Genomic DNA, 18,805 nt, shown 5'->3' with positions numbered 1-18,805 from the left:
GAGCTGCAAAATAAAAATCTGTCACTCAATTGTCTACTGATTGCACAGAAGCTGGTTGTAGGTTTATTGCCGAATAAAACCTACATTTCTTTCTTCAATTGCAATCAATGTCACCCAGAGCACGTTACAGATTTCTTTCATGCTGTTTATTTGGCTTTTAATTTATATAATAGAAATGTGTCCTTATCAGATCAACCATATTGTTAAGCTATCACTGGAATGCTGTTGCTGATCTGATAACAATACCAAGTTCTATGCTTCATCTTTTTTCCCATAGTTGGGTGCCATTGTCTGATATTGAAAAAGGAAAGAAAGGTTTTGAAGACAAGCAGCAACAGAGAACAAGATATAAATGTTATTTTTCAGGAAATTTGGACGGATGTGGGTGGGGTATCCAAATTTTAAGCATAACCCTAACTTTAATTTCCATGATTGTTCACTTCTCCATCTGCTCATTTATTTATCCCTGTTGTGTTCCTAAACTCATTTGTATTGCGTACATCTCTTCATTTCCCTGCTCCAGCTTATACCCTCATGGTCCTGAGACTGACATCTGCATAGCACAATGCTCTCTTTGTATTTTTAGCACGTAAAACTTCGAGAACAAGAGTGGAGTAAATAAAGTGTATTTGTAAATTACAAGTATCTTTCTGCATCACAGAAACAATAATATACATTTGATTTCCCCCGTATAAATTAAAATCTTAGTACCTTCTGCCAAAAATAATTGATCTTTGTAGACGTGATGGCATAAAAGCTGAATTGTAATATATTTTTGCAAATGCTTTCTGTAGCTAGACACATTTTTTTAAGAATTGACTTTTGAGTTAAGCAGAGAAGCTTAACTAGGAATGTTTTATACACTAGTTAGATTTTATAACTAAAAGAAGTAGTAATGCTCAATTTTCATATACTATAGTCTCTTATCAGAAGAGAGAGATATAATTGCATTCATTTTGCTGTCACCATAACCTCTTCAAAATCCTTGAACAACTCTTCAGATGACAAGCTTTTAGATGCATATTAGCATTTTTCAATTTAAAATTCTCTACAATATATGCTAAAAGAGTTGGCATATTGCAGTAGGTACTTATGATATACATGATGTCCTAAATTTAAAAATGAGATTATAAGTATGTTTTGAATCCCCATATACATTTAGCACTCCTTAGAACCACAGTATACTCTCCCTTTCATAATGCACATTTCAATTTTTTTTAATGCTTGCAGCCAGCTGCATTATATAATTGATGGGTTTTGAATCAATACATTTGAAACTATTTATTTCTGAAGAGATCACTAGCTCTTGTCCTTGTCTTCTCTATGCATCCTGACCAAAGTACTGAATAATTTACAAGCATATGAATCGAATGTGCACGATACCCATATGGAATCAGGCCATGCTGGTTCAGCCAAGCTACTTAGAAAATCAGTGAGTTCAGCTTGCTTTGTAAAAGATTAAAAATCTAGAATAGAAGGGAAAAACAGCTTTTCACATTTGACTTTTCCAGTCCCTAGTAAATTAAAACATCTTGTCCAGACAAGGTAATTTTGGAAATGTAATGCTACCCCAGGTGACATCATCAGCTGTTGCATAACATTATTATAAAATGGCAAATCTCTCTTATTGTTATGAGAAATATGTCTTATACCTTGGCCCAAATTAATAATAAAACTTGTATTTTGCTTTATGTCTGAGCATCGATATGTACAAAGGAAATAAGTTATTGATTTCGCAGCAGTTTAATTCTGCCAATGGAATTTCCACATGAAAATATAGTTTTTGGACTGTCTTAATGTAACTACATAAAATCTAAATTACCATTCTTCACACAGTTTCTTAATAATCAGTAAGATCACAATAAAATAATTTTAATTGCAGACACTTTCCTCATAGTTTCTCATTGGAATATAGCATCACAACAATTTATATATTGTCAATGTTTATGTTCCATTTCTTTTTATAACAAGGAATTGCCTATACATTTCATGTTTTCTTAACAAAATCACCACATAATAACACCTTTCTTTCATGTAGCTTTGTCAGATGTTGCAAAACAATTAAAAAAATATTGTCAGGGAATTTTTAAGCTTTTACATAAAAAGTTCTAGCTTTTCTGTTCTATTGTATGTTAACATAGAACATTTTACACAGCAACCAATGTAATTTAAAACATTTTAAGTTTCATCCCATTTATGAGCACAGTCCTGACTTCAAATACAATGTGATGTGTAAAAGTCTTCTAGAAAGTACTGTTCCTGCAACAGCATTGGCAAGGTGGTTGAATTGCAGTGACCAGAAAATTGTTCTCACCTCCATGTCATTACGTTCACAGCGAACCAGCCCCAAGCGTGTTTGTGTTCGGGATCTAATATATTGCCTTTCAATCAGAGCTGAGAGCCACTGAACACATAGACAGAACATGACGAGCAGGTCAGGAAAGCAATAAAGATTTTACAGAGCTGTCCAAGGTGCTAAATTTACTCAATAATGGGTTTGGCACCATAGTGTTAACCTCTCATTTACTACCAGTTTGAGAGACTAAATTGAAGTAGCTGACTTCATTTACCTTGAAATGTATATTTTATGACATTATGTAAGTAGATTGAAAGGGCACTGCAGCTTTAAGAATTTAAGGGGCTAAAGCATGTTCAAGATTGTGGCTGGCTATTTATCGTAGATTGTATATTGTACTTAAAACTGTATGGAATATTACAATATTAACCTTCTGAATGTTCTTGTAAGAAGATAGCTGATATAAAAAAATGCCTAAGCCTTTAAAAAAAACATTGTCCTGCTGAAAGTGTATCTAAGAGCACCACAGAAAGTTGTCTTTAAATAGACAACTAGAGCACTGTAAATACACTCATGCACCAACATTTAATATTTGTTTTTGGATTAACGATTTACAACATTCTCATATGCATTAACAGTATTAAGAATGCATATTCCTTTTCATGACCCTAGCTAGCCCTTCCCCTTTCCTTCTGATAACTTATCAGACTCCCATTCTAGACATACTCACTGAGTATTAAATATCAATATTGTAGCTAGGCAAAGGGTTGCAATTGTTCTTTATAGTGACTAAAACAACTCATTTAAGAATCAGATAACTAATATTTTTAAGAGAGTATCTGGAAAAATAGAAGCATTATCCCTGTATTCTATATTCGTTTCTTTGATGTCATTATGGATTGCCTAAGGTTTGTTGAGATTAAACTCCTCAGTGGTAGGATTCAAAAAATTTGTACTACCGAATCTGTGGGCATGGCTTGGTGGGTGTGGCAGGGGAAGGAGACTGTAAAATCTCCAGTCAGAGGTAGGATTTGCCACTACTGGTTCTCCAGAACTGGTCAGAACCTGCTGAATATCACCTCTACAACTCCTGCAAAATTAGTCAAAGATGATAAATCAGATGATTGACTTAGCTTCTTTTTTTTTTTTAGCAAAGAAAATAAATCTGTGTTTTATGGCTGTTAGTAGTCTGTAACAAGAAAGCTCGGAGGTCAGAAAGCATGTGCTATATGTTCACTTTAATCCCTATGAATTAGGAGAAAAAGGAATTCTGGCTGTAAGAAAAGTCTTCAGCCAATCAGCCATCTGGAAAGGATGGTCAAAAAGGAAGGTCAATACTCCAGAATTTATTGACTAGAATTGTTCTTTGAGACTGATTACTGGTTTATGTTGAACCTCATAATTTAATAGGAGATATTTCTGGTTAGGTTGGAAGAGAGAACGGGGAGTTCAAGCATTTTGTAGAAGGATTTAAAAGGGGGGTTGTATTAAAGTGCACTGACCTATGTTTAACTTTTAAGCATTACTAAAGAAGAAGATTCTTACAGAGTTCAGAGAGATCAGCAAGGAGAACTCCACACAAAAGAAGACCTGTGGCTTGATGATTATTAACTGATATTGTGTAACTTTTATTACAGAGTAATTCATAAGAGTTTTGTAAAATCAGCAAGAAATAGTGATTGGATTAGGAGGAAATAAATCTATCTAATAGATCAAGACTTCTATAATTTAGATATGTGGTGTTTTCTGTAAACTTTCTTAAGACAGGATAGAACAATTTTTACATTACATAGATTATTACCATCACAATAATGCTGATTGATTTATCCATGTTTGAATTTCAATTATTACAAATTCTGATAAAGTATACTACATAAAAGAACTCAATAACAACTGTGTAAAGAGTTTTAATTGGAATATTTTACCTTAAGCATTTCCGAAACAATATAATTCTATTAAAGTTAGCATTTAATTTAGGAATTTGTTAATCTACAAAGACTAATACGCACACACACATGCAAAATACACAGAAATACCAAAAATGTTTCTTGCATTTAGCTTCTTATTTATTTTTTCAGAATATAATTTAATAGACTAGAAAAATAGCTGGCTCTCTTCTAAAAGGAAAACAAGACGAGAAAGAAATCCAGTACTAATTAGCCAAGATAATTACTGAATTGAAAGTGATCTTATTTCTCCAAATCTTCCATTAATCTTATTATGTACACAGATATCCAAATGCTTTAACTTTTTTCACTCAGTCAATCTTTCCATTCTGAAACAACACAAAGAATCAAATATAAAAATGAACCTGGGGTGATATTATAAGCAAAGCGAATGAAGCAAAGCAATATGTCCATGGAAATAATATGTTAGGAAGTTGGAGTAAAATACATAGGAACTCCACATTTACTTAGGGTTTCTATCACAACGTTCAATATGGATAGTACCAATGAATATTTATGAATGCATGTCACTTGCTTTTAACATGATTGTATAATATCTTATTCAAGGCTTTCTTGGCTCAATCACTCTGCTCACAATTAAATCAATTAAGAAATGGGCAAAAAGAACATTGCAGGTAATTTTTTTATAACTAGTGATTGATGTTAACAATGAGCCACCTTCAAAGAATTGTTTGTTGCAGGCAATATATTTTCAATCAATAACTGTCCACAAGGTACAAAGCTTATCAATTACTTATGCCCCAAGAGTGATACGATATTTTAAAAACTATATTAGCATTGTATTGTGACAAAATTAACCAAGAAATCGTTCATCTTTCATAGAAGTGCTTAATGACAACAATTTCATTTATATTTTCATATGCCTTTTGCAGCAATACTGACTTCTAGTTTCTTATTTAATTGATGCTACATCAACACATCATGTTATATTCTAATACAGATTCTGATTTTGAGGAAAAGCGGGTCTTGAAAATTTCAGGTTTAAATCAGAAGATTGCACATTGATTTGAGGAATCTCTTCCATGTGGGATTAATTTAGACAAAATATGACTAAACCATCTGTGAGGTTTTAGTTATTATAGTGACACGTACCTCTTTATATTAGGATCTTACTGCATATGCCAGTGTATTTTTCCATGTAAAACATATGCTATAATATTGGGTTCTATTAATATCTGGCACTTGCTCTTCCATCTGTTCACCCAAAATATATAAAATAATCTGTTTCTTAGGTTTAAAAATTACTTTTCTGACACTCCTTCGCTGTTGTCGCTGTTATTTTTGGTGTAAAAATAACCCTCATGTACAGGTAGTATGAAATAACACGAAATATTATTGACATTAAATGATGAAGAACCAGCATATCAATCCAACATTCACACTCTATGTGTATGCATATCTATGTGTGCACATGCACTCTAATTTCTTGAGCACTTTTAAATGGTGATTAACAACATAAAAAGACTCAACCCCCTCCCCAAATGTTATGACTTTAGTTTAGAAAGAAGGAGCTTGCTCATACCCTCATACCTATTTTTCTGATCTAACTCTTCAAGATGTCTTACCAGGCTTACCATTTTACCTCAGTGTCTGCACTATCTCCTTGTCCACCCTCTCAAACTCTACAGCTCCATCTAAGCTTTTAAATAAAATTTATGTCTGATGGAATCTTGTGGATAATGAAATTTGGGATCCTGTAGTCTCCAGCAGGTAAAAGATCCCAATTTCCATGGTGTGTCTAATTTAAAATATCATGCACTTGATCTTGGTAAAGATGTCAGTTATTGCAAAACTGCTCTCAGTGTAAACAATGCTAAACTAGCTTAGTCTTCCTCCAGACCAAAGATTACAGTCTATGCCTTAGGCACTAACATAAACGTTCACTGAATGACCTTGCCACCTGCTCTACACTGAGCCAAGCTGATAAAGGAAATATGGTAAGCTTATATAAAATAGCAATTTTTAAATAGTAAAGGGTAAGAGCTCGCAGGCATCAAGCCATTAATATATTACAAATCAATAAGAAAGTTCCCTAATCACAAGGAGGGAGGGGGTAAAATCTCAGCAAGGAAGGAAAAAGAAACAAACCAAGCAAGTCATCTAGTTGCTATTGTAAAGAAAAATATCATGCAGTCTAAATTCTTGCTTTTCCAATGTATTTCCCCATGTGTCTATGAATCATGAGATAGAGTAAGAACGTAGAGTTCTGCTCCATGTTATTCATACTTACTATAACTAAACTAATATGGAAAAGGCAACTGGGCAAGCAGAACAGAGTTTTAGTTGATGGACAGAGTTTAAGATTCTTGGTCACTGAATTTGAGAGGCATTGGGTAAGGCTTATTTACATAGAAAATTTCCTTGTGGTTCCAATCAAAACAGGTCAATCAGCTTTTTAAAATATATTATCTTCAAACTAACTTGTCTGTTATTTGGAACATGGCAATCTTTCTCCAAAACATGTAATAATATGACCTAGTAGAAACCCAAGGACTTTTTATTCTTTCTAGGGATCCTTTCTGTTGCTTTCCCAAGCACATGTCAAAGAGATGCAAGGAGATTCTGACTAGGAAGTTTATGTCACCTGCAGTCAGATATATTACATGTGAAAAGTTATAATCAGCTGAACTTAAAAATTGTTGCACAGTATTTACCAACACTTGAAAGAGTAGAATATAGGATATGGTGGTTTTTTTTTTAAATCCTTCAGAAGGAAAATAGAACTATCCAAAGAGAATAAGGTTGCTGGGAGTTATTAACTACTGCCTCTTAGTGGGACTTACATTAAAAGAAAAAACATGTTGTTTCAGATTTCTGGTAGTATTTTGTTCTATTTTTCCCTGGCTGGGTATATTATAAAAAAGCAGAGGAGAGGGGGAATGTTTTATTAAAATGATAAAAATCCCTCCTCTACTATAACCCTTACAAATGAGTACACTCACTTATATTTTATCATAGGAATAATTTTTAAAAAGTCTCTGGAAGGGGCATTCTCATTACAGTAAAAGTCCACTTCAGACCCAATTGAAATGAAAAGAAAAAGCACAGCTTACATCTAGATACCAAGTGGCAATTTCTAGGGAAACATAAAATGCCAAATGTATAACAATTATGTTTTATAACTCTCTGTTCAAAGAACTTAATAGTATTTTATTGCAGTGAGAGGCTTCAGTTGAAGTAGACCTATTTTACTGGAGTGCTCCCTGCCTTATGTTGTTAAAGCATTTCATCAACTTTCCTTCTTATTATCAGCAAGAGAAAGATGTGATTAATTTTTGAACATGCAGCCCTAAAAATCTGGTGGAAGTTAATTTATCTAAGCAGATGTCTGAAACAGTTATATAAATGGGTGAATTAAATTGCTTCAGGAATATAAGGAGCATAAGATATCTGATATCAACCACAACAAAGGCTAGAATTGTGATAATTGTCATTGCATTTAATCTTAATTGCATTCTCTTTCAAGCATTTGTTAAAAATCTTGGGGTAATAGGGTAGAGGAAAAGACCAAAGATTAGATAGGGAGATAGGCAGGCAGAAAACAGATAAATAGAAATCATTCATTGTATCAAATTGTATTTTAATTTTATTTTATTCAAATACCTAATAGATATCAAGTGGAAAGATCACAAAGTTGTTGACAATATTTTCATTATTTGTTTTCCTCAAATAAATAAGTGCAAACAGCTGAATAAATTACTTGGTAAGCTCTTTGAGCCAGGGCCAATTCCATCTATGTTTCAGACATGATTACTACAGTAATGGTAGAATACATGCATTTTTTGTCTTGGAAGGCAATCTAGATCTCCATACTGTAGCCAGAGATATTATAGTTTAAGAAACTAAAACATTTGGTTTTTTATTAATAAAATGTCAGGCAATTTTGTTTTAGTTCTAATTAATATTGTTGAAGGGCTATTAATTCTCCTTTTGCTTTTAATTAGTTTAATAGGTATCAAAAAAAAATTCTTCATATTTTTTTAGCTGGGCAGCTGTACAAATTCAACAAATAAATAAAATAGCACAAGTATTTCACTGATAATTGAAATGAATTAATTAGTGAGGTATATATTGAGTGTAATTTTTCATTGTCATGAATCACCTGTGCATCCTAACTATGAGGACTCAATTACAATAGTGGTTATGGTATTGGCCTAGAAGTCAGGAGACTGTGAGTTCTAATCCTGCTTTCGGCATGAAAGTCAATTGGGTGATTTTGGACCCATCACTATCTCTCAGCCCAACCCACCTCAAAAAGTTCTTATTGTGAGGAAAACAGAAAGAGAAAGGAATGTTAGGTATAAAAATAATAAGGTGGGATAAACATAAATAAATAAAGAATACAAGATCTATTAGTTCAGATGGTGATTTTACAAATAAACAATCACCAAGATTACGGCATGCCATTGCCCAAGTATCTATAATGTAATACAGTCTGTTTGCTCCTTTGTTTGCTAAGGAAGAAAAAAGACAAAAATTTCCTGCATACTTTACTAAATGACATCATCATAACAAGAATAAGGGTTTTTTTACTGTCCACTTCCAGGGTTCTATAAAGTGCTCATATTTAATCTAAAAAACACACTATATAACTTTTGATTTTATTTTTAAACAGGCAACATTGGTGTTCTACAGGGATGTCCTATGAAATTTCTAAAACTGCAGTTGCACCCAGAAAGGTTGCTAAGAAAATGTGCATTTTATCACATCTATGAGAATTGTCATTTGATTCTATGAGTCCTATATTGGTTAAAGCTACTACTGTGGTGAAAAAACCAGAGCTTTGCTGAGAATGAAGTTCACTGAGGATGTCCATGAGAGTAATCGGTAAACACTGTAAAAATCAATATGCATGTAAGCCTCTTCAAAGCAGCTGGCTTTGTGTGCTTGATCTACTGAATACTCCCCAAACATGCAAAGCATCTCCTTTGACCTTCTGAAGTAGAGAGGAACTTACTGAAGGAATGGCATTCCCTTTATAACACAGAGAAGCCCTGTGAACTTGACCTAGCAATTACTAATTTTAGTGGATGTTGTATCAACCCGTATCTTATTGTGGCTATAAATAAATAAATATGATTCTTCAAACACCAGGAAGTGAAAAACACAGAAAACAATGGGGCTTCTTTCTCATAACAAAGAAATCACCTCAGAAAGAAGTTCAGGCCCTTTTCAGCCTATACACTTTTTGTATATTTTTAAAGGCACAGTCAGGAGCTGAGACAGACTGTGTGTACGTGAGAGAGAAATGCTTCATTTGTTTCTTTGGGGGGCAAAAAAATATGACCCTTGAAGTCAAACAGAAACAGAAAGTGACACTACACATATAGAAAGAGACCAGCCTTTTGAATATCATCTTCTAAGGCATCTTCCATCTTTGAAAACTCTTCTATCTTGTTCCTCAGATCCATAATATTCTAGCCAGGACTTTGGCTCAAAATAGTACATGGCACATGTCTCATTTAATGTTGCTCAGTTATTACTGAAGTTGTGACAATTATCAGGTAGTAAGGAGGAATGCTTATGGTCTGTAAAAGTTTCAAAATCAAAATATTTTACATTTGAAATGCCATATTTTGAACACCCCCAAAAATTTTATCCCTCCTGATCTTAAGAAAAATGTTCCAGTGCTGTTCTGACTACTTTGTGTTTCAAATTTGATAGAACTGTTTAAAGTTCTAAAATTTTAAAAGGGGCTATTTTGAGTTCACAATATTTCCAGAATCATCAGGCCAGCTATTTCAGACTTAAAATATGGGGTGTTCTGAACTTTAAAACAGGACATTTTGTGGTCAAAATGTTTTGAATTTGAAGCATTTTGTATATCACTGACTACAGAGATAAGACAATAAAACAGCAGTTGTAATTGACAGTTTACTAAATGTAGACTGGTAGAGTCCCTTAAATCATTCTACTAAATGGTGATTTATTAGCTCAAGTGGGTGAAAAGTTTGTTCTAAGATAGAATCACAATATAAAATCTTTTATAATCCATTCCCACACTTCCCACATTTTAGTGAGGTTCCTAACATACAGGATTTCAGAGTCCACTGGGATTGGACAACAGATCAATTTAAATATATTTAAATAATAATAATAAAATGAAGTTATCTCATGGTTTAGAATTCAAACAGGCAAGCATCTGCTACACGACATATAAGACTTATTAATTGTTGATAAGAAAGACAAAAATGTTTGGATAGAGCACATTGCAATGCCTGGAGACAGCAGAATGTAAGACCAAGAACTGGAGAAAATTGCAAAACATAAAGAGCTGCAAATAGAAGTAGAACAACTGTGACAAAAGAGAGCAAAGGTGGTAACAATAATAATAGGGGCCTTGGGTGCAATTCCAAAACATTTTGAACACCACTTGAACATTGGCATTGACAAAATCATTATCAGTCAACTGCAAAAGCTATCTTTTTTTGGAATGGCGCACATTCTGAGAAGATACCTTTATTACTATGAAACAATAGCATTTCTTATCCTAGGCTCTTGAGAAAGGCTTAATAGGTTGATAATCCAATCTTAACAGATTGCCAAATCCATTCTAAACATCTCGCTAACATTATTTATGCAAGCAAAATAATGTATGCTATAAGCATGTGTTAGCAGACAGTTCTGGGTGTCCAATGCCTCATTTGCAAATTTTATCCATATGTACTTTTGCTGTATATATGAGACTATGCTAATAACTACTTATCATATTGATCAATTATCTCCATAACACCTATGCAAAGAATACAGAGAGCTGCAGGGCTGAGCTTCCTGTACTCATCTGAGACGAACAGTTTTAATGAAATTTTTTATCTGGAGACACAGCAATGGTAAATATTTAATCTATTCCTCCATTTCCCTGCATTTTCAGTTTGGATCTGGACTTAGTTATATTGATAGTGGAGTGGATCCAGACTGCAGATGTAACAGAAAGCAGGGCAACATATGAAACATCCCTCAATGGTTTAGCATGTTATTATCTATATCTGTTTGGCTACTGGTTTCAAAATTTCAAGCAGAAAATATTTCAACTCCAGGGAGATGCTACAAACCTTTTGCGTGCAAACTTTACTTCCATTTGTATAATGTAGAGAAATAAAAAGACTTTGCTTTTAACATGTGCAAGCTATAATTTATTAGATTCATAATGAGAAAGGCAGACCAGGCAAGCAATGTTCAAAGTGATTAAAGAGCTAACATAGTTAGATGCTCCAAGCAGCATCCACGCTCTCAAATAGTTTTTCATGTATAAACTGGTTATCAAAGGAATACATCTTTTGCATTGAGCTGTATCTTAGATGTTCCATTTACTCTTTCATGTCATTCCTCAGCTACTGCATATTATTTATATTTGCAAAAGATTAAAGGCTACAAATGCAATATCTAAATTGCTTGTTGCGCACCCATAAAAATGCTAAAACAGTATTACTGTAATTAGAATACACTGTACAGTGCACAATGACTCCTGCTTGTATGCGCCACTCTGTTTCCTTTAGGATAAATGACTAACTAAACCTGAATACTTTGTTAGGAGAGAAATTTTCTGTTTCATTTCTCCAATGAGAAACAGGGCTGCCATGTGACTGGAGACCAGATTTCAATGCTTGCTGGCATATAGTCGTGCTGAATAGCTCTTGGCACAAGTAAACCAGTAAATGGCTGATTTACTAAATTATGATCGGATGAGCCTTTGCAGTTCCAACAGAAAGTGTGTCTCTTCATGGGGTGTTTAAATTGTTTGGTGTTTAAATATTCAGCATGAGGCTAATGTGAACTGATGAAGGGAGACTGCAAACATTCACTCTCAGTGTAGACAGGGAGGCAGAGATATGCAACATATCATGTGCCCTGTGGAGGTGGAAATGATTCATATTTAAAGACATTGCTGTCTTCTTCCATTGCTTTAAGGTGCTCTTAATTAGCATAGTGCTTGAAGGAATCCATTCAAAATAAGGAAACATGCATGCGCAGAGAAGCATACAAATGTGTTGCTTAACCAAGTCACTTGTCACTTGTCCAAGAAAGTCTTTTTCAACAACTGTATGCTTTGAAAGTCTTTTTCAACACCTTGGCCAGCCTTCCCCCAAAATTCAGCAAAGACATTAACGCATCTGTAAGAGAATGCTGATTTCTAATTATGTTACTTCTGAAAGCCGGGGAGGATGATTTCTTTACTGCCACCTGCTGGAACTGGCAATAACCCTTTGTCATACCAGAAGAGCAAGCTCGCTCACTTTAGAGGACAGATATGGCAAGCGTTTAAAATACTGTGATCCGAGACACTTACAGTAGATTAGAATTTTTTATTGGTGCTCTGTTGCCATAACAACATAAAGGCAGCAGCAGATGACTTAAGCTAAGCTTGGTGCTCATCTGGCAGTTAAAATGAGTACAGTTCACTTCACAAGTTCCCCATATGGACCCTTAGTGTACAGTAATGAAGTAACCATATGGTGGGGAGAAATGCACAGAAAACAATTGTGCTCCAGTGGATAAGTAAACCGGGCAGAAAGTTATGGAAGTCCACAGCAGAGAGAATGGTCTATGCGTTGGCTAGCTCAGGGTTGCTCTTCCAGAAGGGAATTCCTCCAGCCTTCTCTTAAGTTACTTTTTAACGTGCATGTACAAATTGCATGATATTGAACATTTTGCAGCATCATTCATCTCCTAAGCTGTCAGTCTTGCATACAGATCAGCTTCCTTATCCAACTGTCATTCTTAAAAGAGAACAAGAAATGTCTGGACATTGAACTATTTCTGAGTAGAAAAAATTAGTTTGAGATAAACCCTTTTAGAAACACTTGCATATTTTTGCATTTACGCTTGGCTATAAATATTCTTGGTATATACAACACTTTTCAGAAGGTAAGTGAAAAAGTAGAATTTACATGATATATTTCATATTCCTTAAGAATTTCCAAAAAAGAAAAAGAAATAATTAATTGGCACTCTTCAAAACAAAACAAAACAAGAGCCCATAGCTCATTCTTCCGTACAAATGCCCAGTTCAGAATATGGGACTAACCAGATATTCAACTAGTAAGACAGCTTGCTAAAGGCTGCAAAGTCAATTTTGTACTACACATGCTTCATAAAAGATGAATATAAATGCATTAGTTAGACACGGTAAGCTAAATTAGAAGGTCAGGCAGGGCTGGAAGGGCTGAAAAATCACACAACCAATGACTGTAATTACTCTTTTTTAAAGTCTATTAAGTGGTGTTGTTCTATCAAGGCTCAGGGGTATAAGACATGAAGTACAAGATAAAGTAATGTGTATTTATTACTCCCACAGGATCAATTTACTAGATATTTTCAGCTCCACAGAACAAAATACACAAATGCAGTCTTTGTTGCTTTCTTCAAAATTCTGGCATATACATTTCCAAAGGAACTACTGTGTTAAGAAGAAAATGTCTTTAAGGGATTAGCATCTTTTCTTGTGTTTTATCATTTTGTTGTATGAATGTACATATCTAAAGGTATGACATTGCATTTTTTAAAATAAGTAGTCAGTTCAATCAGTTATTCAACCACAGCTATTTCTCAGTGACAAAGATCTTTTATCCTATGCTTCAATCCCTGTGACCAAACTACTGAAAAGACCCTGGTGAGAAACCTGAAAACGCCTTGGGACACTCTAGGCAATAGTAATCTAGACCAAAGGTCTTCAACCTTGGCAAGTTTAAGATTTGTGGACTTCAACTCCCAGAATTCCTGAGCTAACATGACTGAAGGAGGAATTCTGGGAGTTGAAGTCCACAAGTCTTAAAGCTGTCAAGTTTGAAGACCCCTGATCTAGACTCTATTCCAAAGATGCTTTTTTTTTCTTTGAAGACTTTTCACTTCTCACCCAAGAAGCTTCTTCATCTCTCTAGATTCTAGTTAAGTATCCACTGAATATATATTCTCTTCCTATTTTTGACTTATTATTTTTATGTTCTCCAAATCCCTTATCACACAATTTCAAACATTGTGTTATCTCCTGTAAATCATTGTTCTAAGATGCTGTTTATGACAATTGTCCACTTTATTAGATGGACAATCTTAATTCCTTGTAGATAGAAATTGTGCTACAAGCTAAATCAAGCTGTTTTTGTATTAAGCAGTAACCAACCTACTACATATTGCACCAAAGCTCAGAATCCTTGTTCTTGCTCTTTTGCCCTAAGAGAACATGGTCCAGGAGCAAAGTGATCTGTACTATTCTTTCTATCCTTTGTATGCTAAGGTTTTTAGCCATAGATTCTAAACTGCACAATCTGCTGTAAACAGTAATGCACTAAGAAAAAGCTTTTTCTGCTGACCTTCAAGAAGTCCTCCTTCCAAATCCAATAAGGCTGTGTCTTTCAGCTATCAAAATGTCATCCTTTTAGAGCACAGGTGTCAAACTCATGGCATCACATTGCCGTCACGTGACTTTTTCAACCCTTTTCCCATTCGAGGAGCTCAGGTGGGTATGGCCTGCACATGATGCATCCAGTCCGCAGGCTGCGAGTTTGACACCCCTGTTTTAGAGTTATCCCTGAATTTGGATTTTTCACAACATAATCTCCTCCCATGTGGTTTTAGTATAATGTCTCATGTGGACAATTGATAGCATTTTAGTTTTTGTCATATCACTATGAAAGTAGTACTGGTGGCCATTTTACAAAAGAAGTTATTTTCAAGATCATAGAGGGAAAAAAGGCAATATATATTGTAAGTGCCCAACTATACAAGATGAATCAAGCAAATAGCAAATGAAAGTGCTGTATTAGTTCATTTTGGAGTAAAATCTTTGCAATAATTACTGTTCTCTCTCAGACTACCAAATGATAAGACATATGGCTACATAAGCTCCAGCTTCTAGAAAGAGCACAACAGACTTCTAATGATAGTCAAGTTTTTAACTGACCCTATCTAAAAGATAAACACAAATTCAACCTTCAGTTTTTGCAGAATTAACCATTCTCTGAACCCACACTGTCAAATAAAGCACTCAAACATTCTACCAAAGTATTATTCAATTTAACAAGCTAGCTGAGTAGCATTTGTTATTATTTTAAAGCTAAAATAGACCTTCATTTCAAAGGAGAAGAAATTGAGAATGTGTTCTGCTTTCTAAAATGAGTCCAGAATTTCAGGTGCAATCCCTAATGTATGTTCAGCATGGGAATGCAGTAGATGTACTTTCTTTATTTGTTTATGTATTCATTATAATGGAATAAGCATGAAGATCACTTTTATTATCAATTTTAACCCACTTCTGGCTACATGCTACCTGTGAGGTCCTCTTCAGCATTCCAAAAATATTTCCATTGTTACTCCCAGATTTCTATGAGACAGGCTATAGATTCAGTTTACCTGAAAACTGCCCATTGGCAAAATCTTATCTAAATTATTGTTTTATTTTGTATGTATGCAAAAAAAATATTACACTGAGACCTAATCAGCAAATTCTTTTTAAAACCTCAGTGCCTGAGTATAGAGACATATCTTTATGGTTTGATGTTTACCAATTTAATTTTTTTTTAAAAAAAATACTTCTTAGCATCCTTTACCAAATCATTTCTACAATCATGGTACAATTCTCACAATCCGGTTCATAAATTCTTTGTTTCATAAAATGCCATTGTGTTTTCTTCATATTTCCTTCTATGTAGGAAGACTACACCGGGAATTGGGAACTTGGTCAACAATATTCCTTCTGGATACTAAAATGTTTAATGCTAATTTTAGTATTAATTAGTATTTGCTAATCTTATTATTGATATTGAATCACTGTGGTTAATTTACCATTAACATTTATGTTAGGTAACTGGAGTTTATATGAGGGGTGGGGTGATTAAAAATGAGAGTGAGTATAAATACAGCACCTTGTTTATATAATGCAAGAAGAAGCATTAAAGACTGATTTGGTAAAAGGACAAATTAAGTTTGTTTATTTGCTTGGTTGAGCTTTTGATAGTGCAATCGCTGGATAGAAAACCTAGAATCTCTTGACCATCCACACCAGTCAGAAGTAATTCTGTCTCTTCCTGCAATTTTTAAAGCTTCTATCAGCACTGATGGTCAAATTGCTAAAAGAGCTATGAGTCTGACCTTCGTGTGTACATAATTTTGTGCTTTATATGTAATAATATTTTCTTGAACATGGCTCAGTAAGTAAAGGTAGCTGTTGCTTCTCTTTAAACACAGATGTATTTAATGAGAATAGAGCTGGATGCAACAAAGCTGAACCAGATATAAACAAGCTTCATACAGAGCATGTGGCTGTACTATTCCAAATGTAGACGTTGACTATATTGTGCTGAAGTGTTATTTGAAAAAAGTGATGCATTATAGATTTAATCATAAACATAAATACATATGTATGTGCACACATACACTACATTTTGCTGACCTTTGGCAAACGCTCAGGGTCACCAGGATGCCTTGGGATGACTTTCTGTAACCTTTGGAAGCCATAGTCAATGGTTGGTTCATTCAAAGCTAGAAGAAGAAAAATAGTAATTAAGCAAAACTGAATTTTTCACTAAAAATTCTTGAGTTCTAGAAGCTATCACAATCTGGAGGATCCAAAGAAATTCATTTCCTAAAAGCTTTCTAGTCTACTTTTTTTCAACTTTTCCCATGTTATCTTATTGGGAGGAAAAGTTGTGGAACTGAAAGCAAAAGAAAACAAGGCTAAAGGCTCATCACTTTTCACTTTTATGACATATATGATACCATTTATATATGCAGCCATGTATATTTTCCTTAGGATATTAACAATGTGCTTTTGAGATGGAAAATGAAGAAATAAATTCTGCCAAAACCAATACTACTTAAAGCAAAAAAATTACACCAAGTGACACTTACGAAGAACCCAAAGAAGAGTTAAAAAGTGCATGTAACTAATTGCTCTATGTCAGCTTCTAAAACTTGATCATCTGTGTGAAATAACTTTCTATTTGGTAAATAATTAGAACCATTAATATTATACCTTATAAAGACTGACCTGAAATCATGGAAAAACAGTTAATACTGTTTTACTTATTAAATATGAACATTTATGACCAATTTTCTTTTCAGAAAAAAAAACTACAAGCACCTTGACCAAATATATAACATGCATTAACCAGCATCAGAAGATGCCAATAAGATGCCAACACTTATACTGTAAGACCTCAAAGCATCCTAAAATTAAAACAAAATGAAATTTTAGGTATCTATGGACATAGAATAAAAGCATATTTATAACATGGAAAATTAGGAGTTTCTGTCTTTGGACATGATTAAAATATTTTAATGTATAGATGAATAAAGTCTAAGTGCTATTGTTATTGCTATGAATAAAGTAAAATAACAGCACCGTATGCAGCATATTCAATTGTTTTGACATAGTGTTTTCTTCCAACTGAACATTTTCTATTATAACCTGTTTTATTTCATGAACCTTTATTACTGTGGTTGCTTATGTGTATTTCTAGAAAAGAATTGTCACTGATTGGCCATGCCTACACCCAGTTTAGTGAAGGGGGGAAAAGTCTCGATATGACATGTGATGCCACCATGACGGCGTGAGTTTGACACCCCTGGTCTAGGTGCTTATTTCTATTCAGTCACTATCTTCTATTATTGAAATATCCAATAAATTCCACTCTGAGTCAGAATTTATTCTTTGGTGTTTTAATATTAGGTGTCACAACGTTTTACAAGTGTCTTGCTTGGGAAATAAGCAAATAGCCAGATCTATAAAACAACATCTTCCTATTGTTCAAAGAACTAAATAAAATTGAATCCTCAGTGCAATTACTCTAGTGAAATTCTGAATTAACTTGTTACTTTATACAGCTGAATAAATGGATTCATTTATAGATTCTTGGAAGTTTTTCCATGTTTTTAATGAGAGAGGCAACCTACTCCACCATTCTTAAAAGTTTTCCTTCATTTCCTGCAGCTCCTACTATAAATGTTTTTCCTTAGATAAAAAAATTAATGATTTTTTAGAAAAATCTTTTTGACTGAGTAACACTTTTATTTGTGTTTGTAACATTCATCCATACGTTAAAAACAAAGTTAATACATACTAAAAAATGCTTTCCCATTACCCTAAGTTTCAAAAGTACATGGAAAATAGTGCTGATTTTAAAGACGGTATTAAATTCAAATAGGTCCCAAGGCTAATGGAAGCAATTTGTGTACCAACCCAAACAGACTGGCCTACTTTTCAAAATACCGATATGATAATCTCATGATTTTAAAAGGACATTTAAATTGAAAGACTGTGAATATAGTATATAATTATACCAATAGCACCCTTTAACTTGTCAGCTTGTAAATCTAAATGGCTATCAATCATTTCTAAAGAGGAAATAAACCTTAAAATTCTTTGATTGACTGTGCTTACTTTTTGTGATTTTTTTTTAAAGAAATGGAAAAAAATGGATTAAAGTGGCCAGAAATCCATTTACAAAAATACATTATTTTACATAGGTGAGTAAAAAGCCAGTAATTATACTTCCCAAAGACATCTAAATCAAAGAAAATACTTTCCCTCACTTATGCAATTTAAGTT

The 18,805-nt window shown here is 33.8% G+C and overlaps 1 protein-coding gene across 8 annotated transcripts in view; it reads right to left on the bottom strand.

The window, feature by feature from the left end:
• Positions 1-18,805, bottom strand: part of EBF1 (EBF transcription factor 1) — a 363,878-nt gene that overhangs the window by 14,263 nt on the left and 330,810 nt on the right. For all 8 annotated transcript variants that reach the window (XM_026696683.2, XM_026696684.2, XM_087924224.1 and 5 more), the window contains exon 11: positions 16,649-16,737. In XM_026696683.2, the coding sequence (XP_026552468.1) occupies positions 16,649-16,737 (89 nt within the window). The remainder of the gene's footprint in view (positions 1-16,648; positions 16,738-18,805) is intronic.

Source organism: Pseudonaja textilis, chromosome 2 (assembly GCF_049901715.1).
Source record: "Pseudonaja textilis isolate UNSWEBS1 chromosome 2, rPseTex1.2, whole genome shotgun sequence".
NCBI classification, from domain to species: Eukaryota; Metazoa; Chordata; class Lepidosauria; order Squamata; family Elapidae; genus Pseudonaja; species Pseudonaja textilis.
Note: the sequence above shows the minus strand (reverse complement) of the source record. Positions and strands in the feature narration are given on the sequence as shown.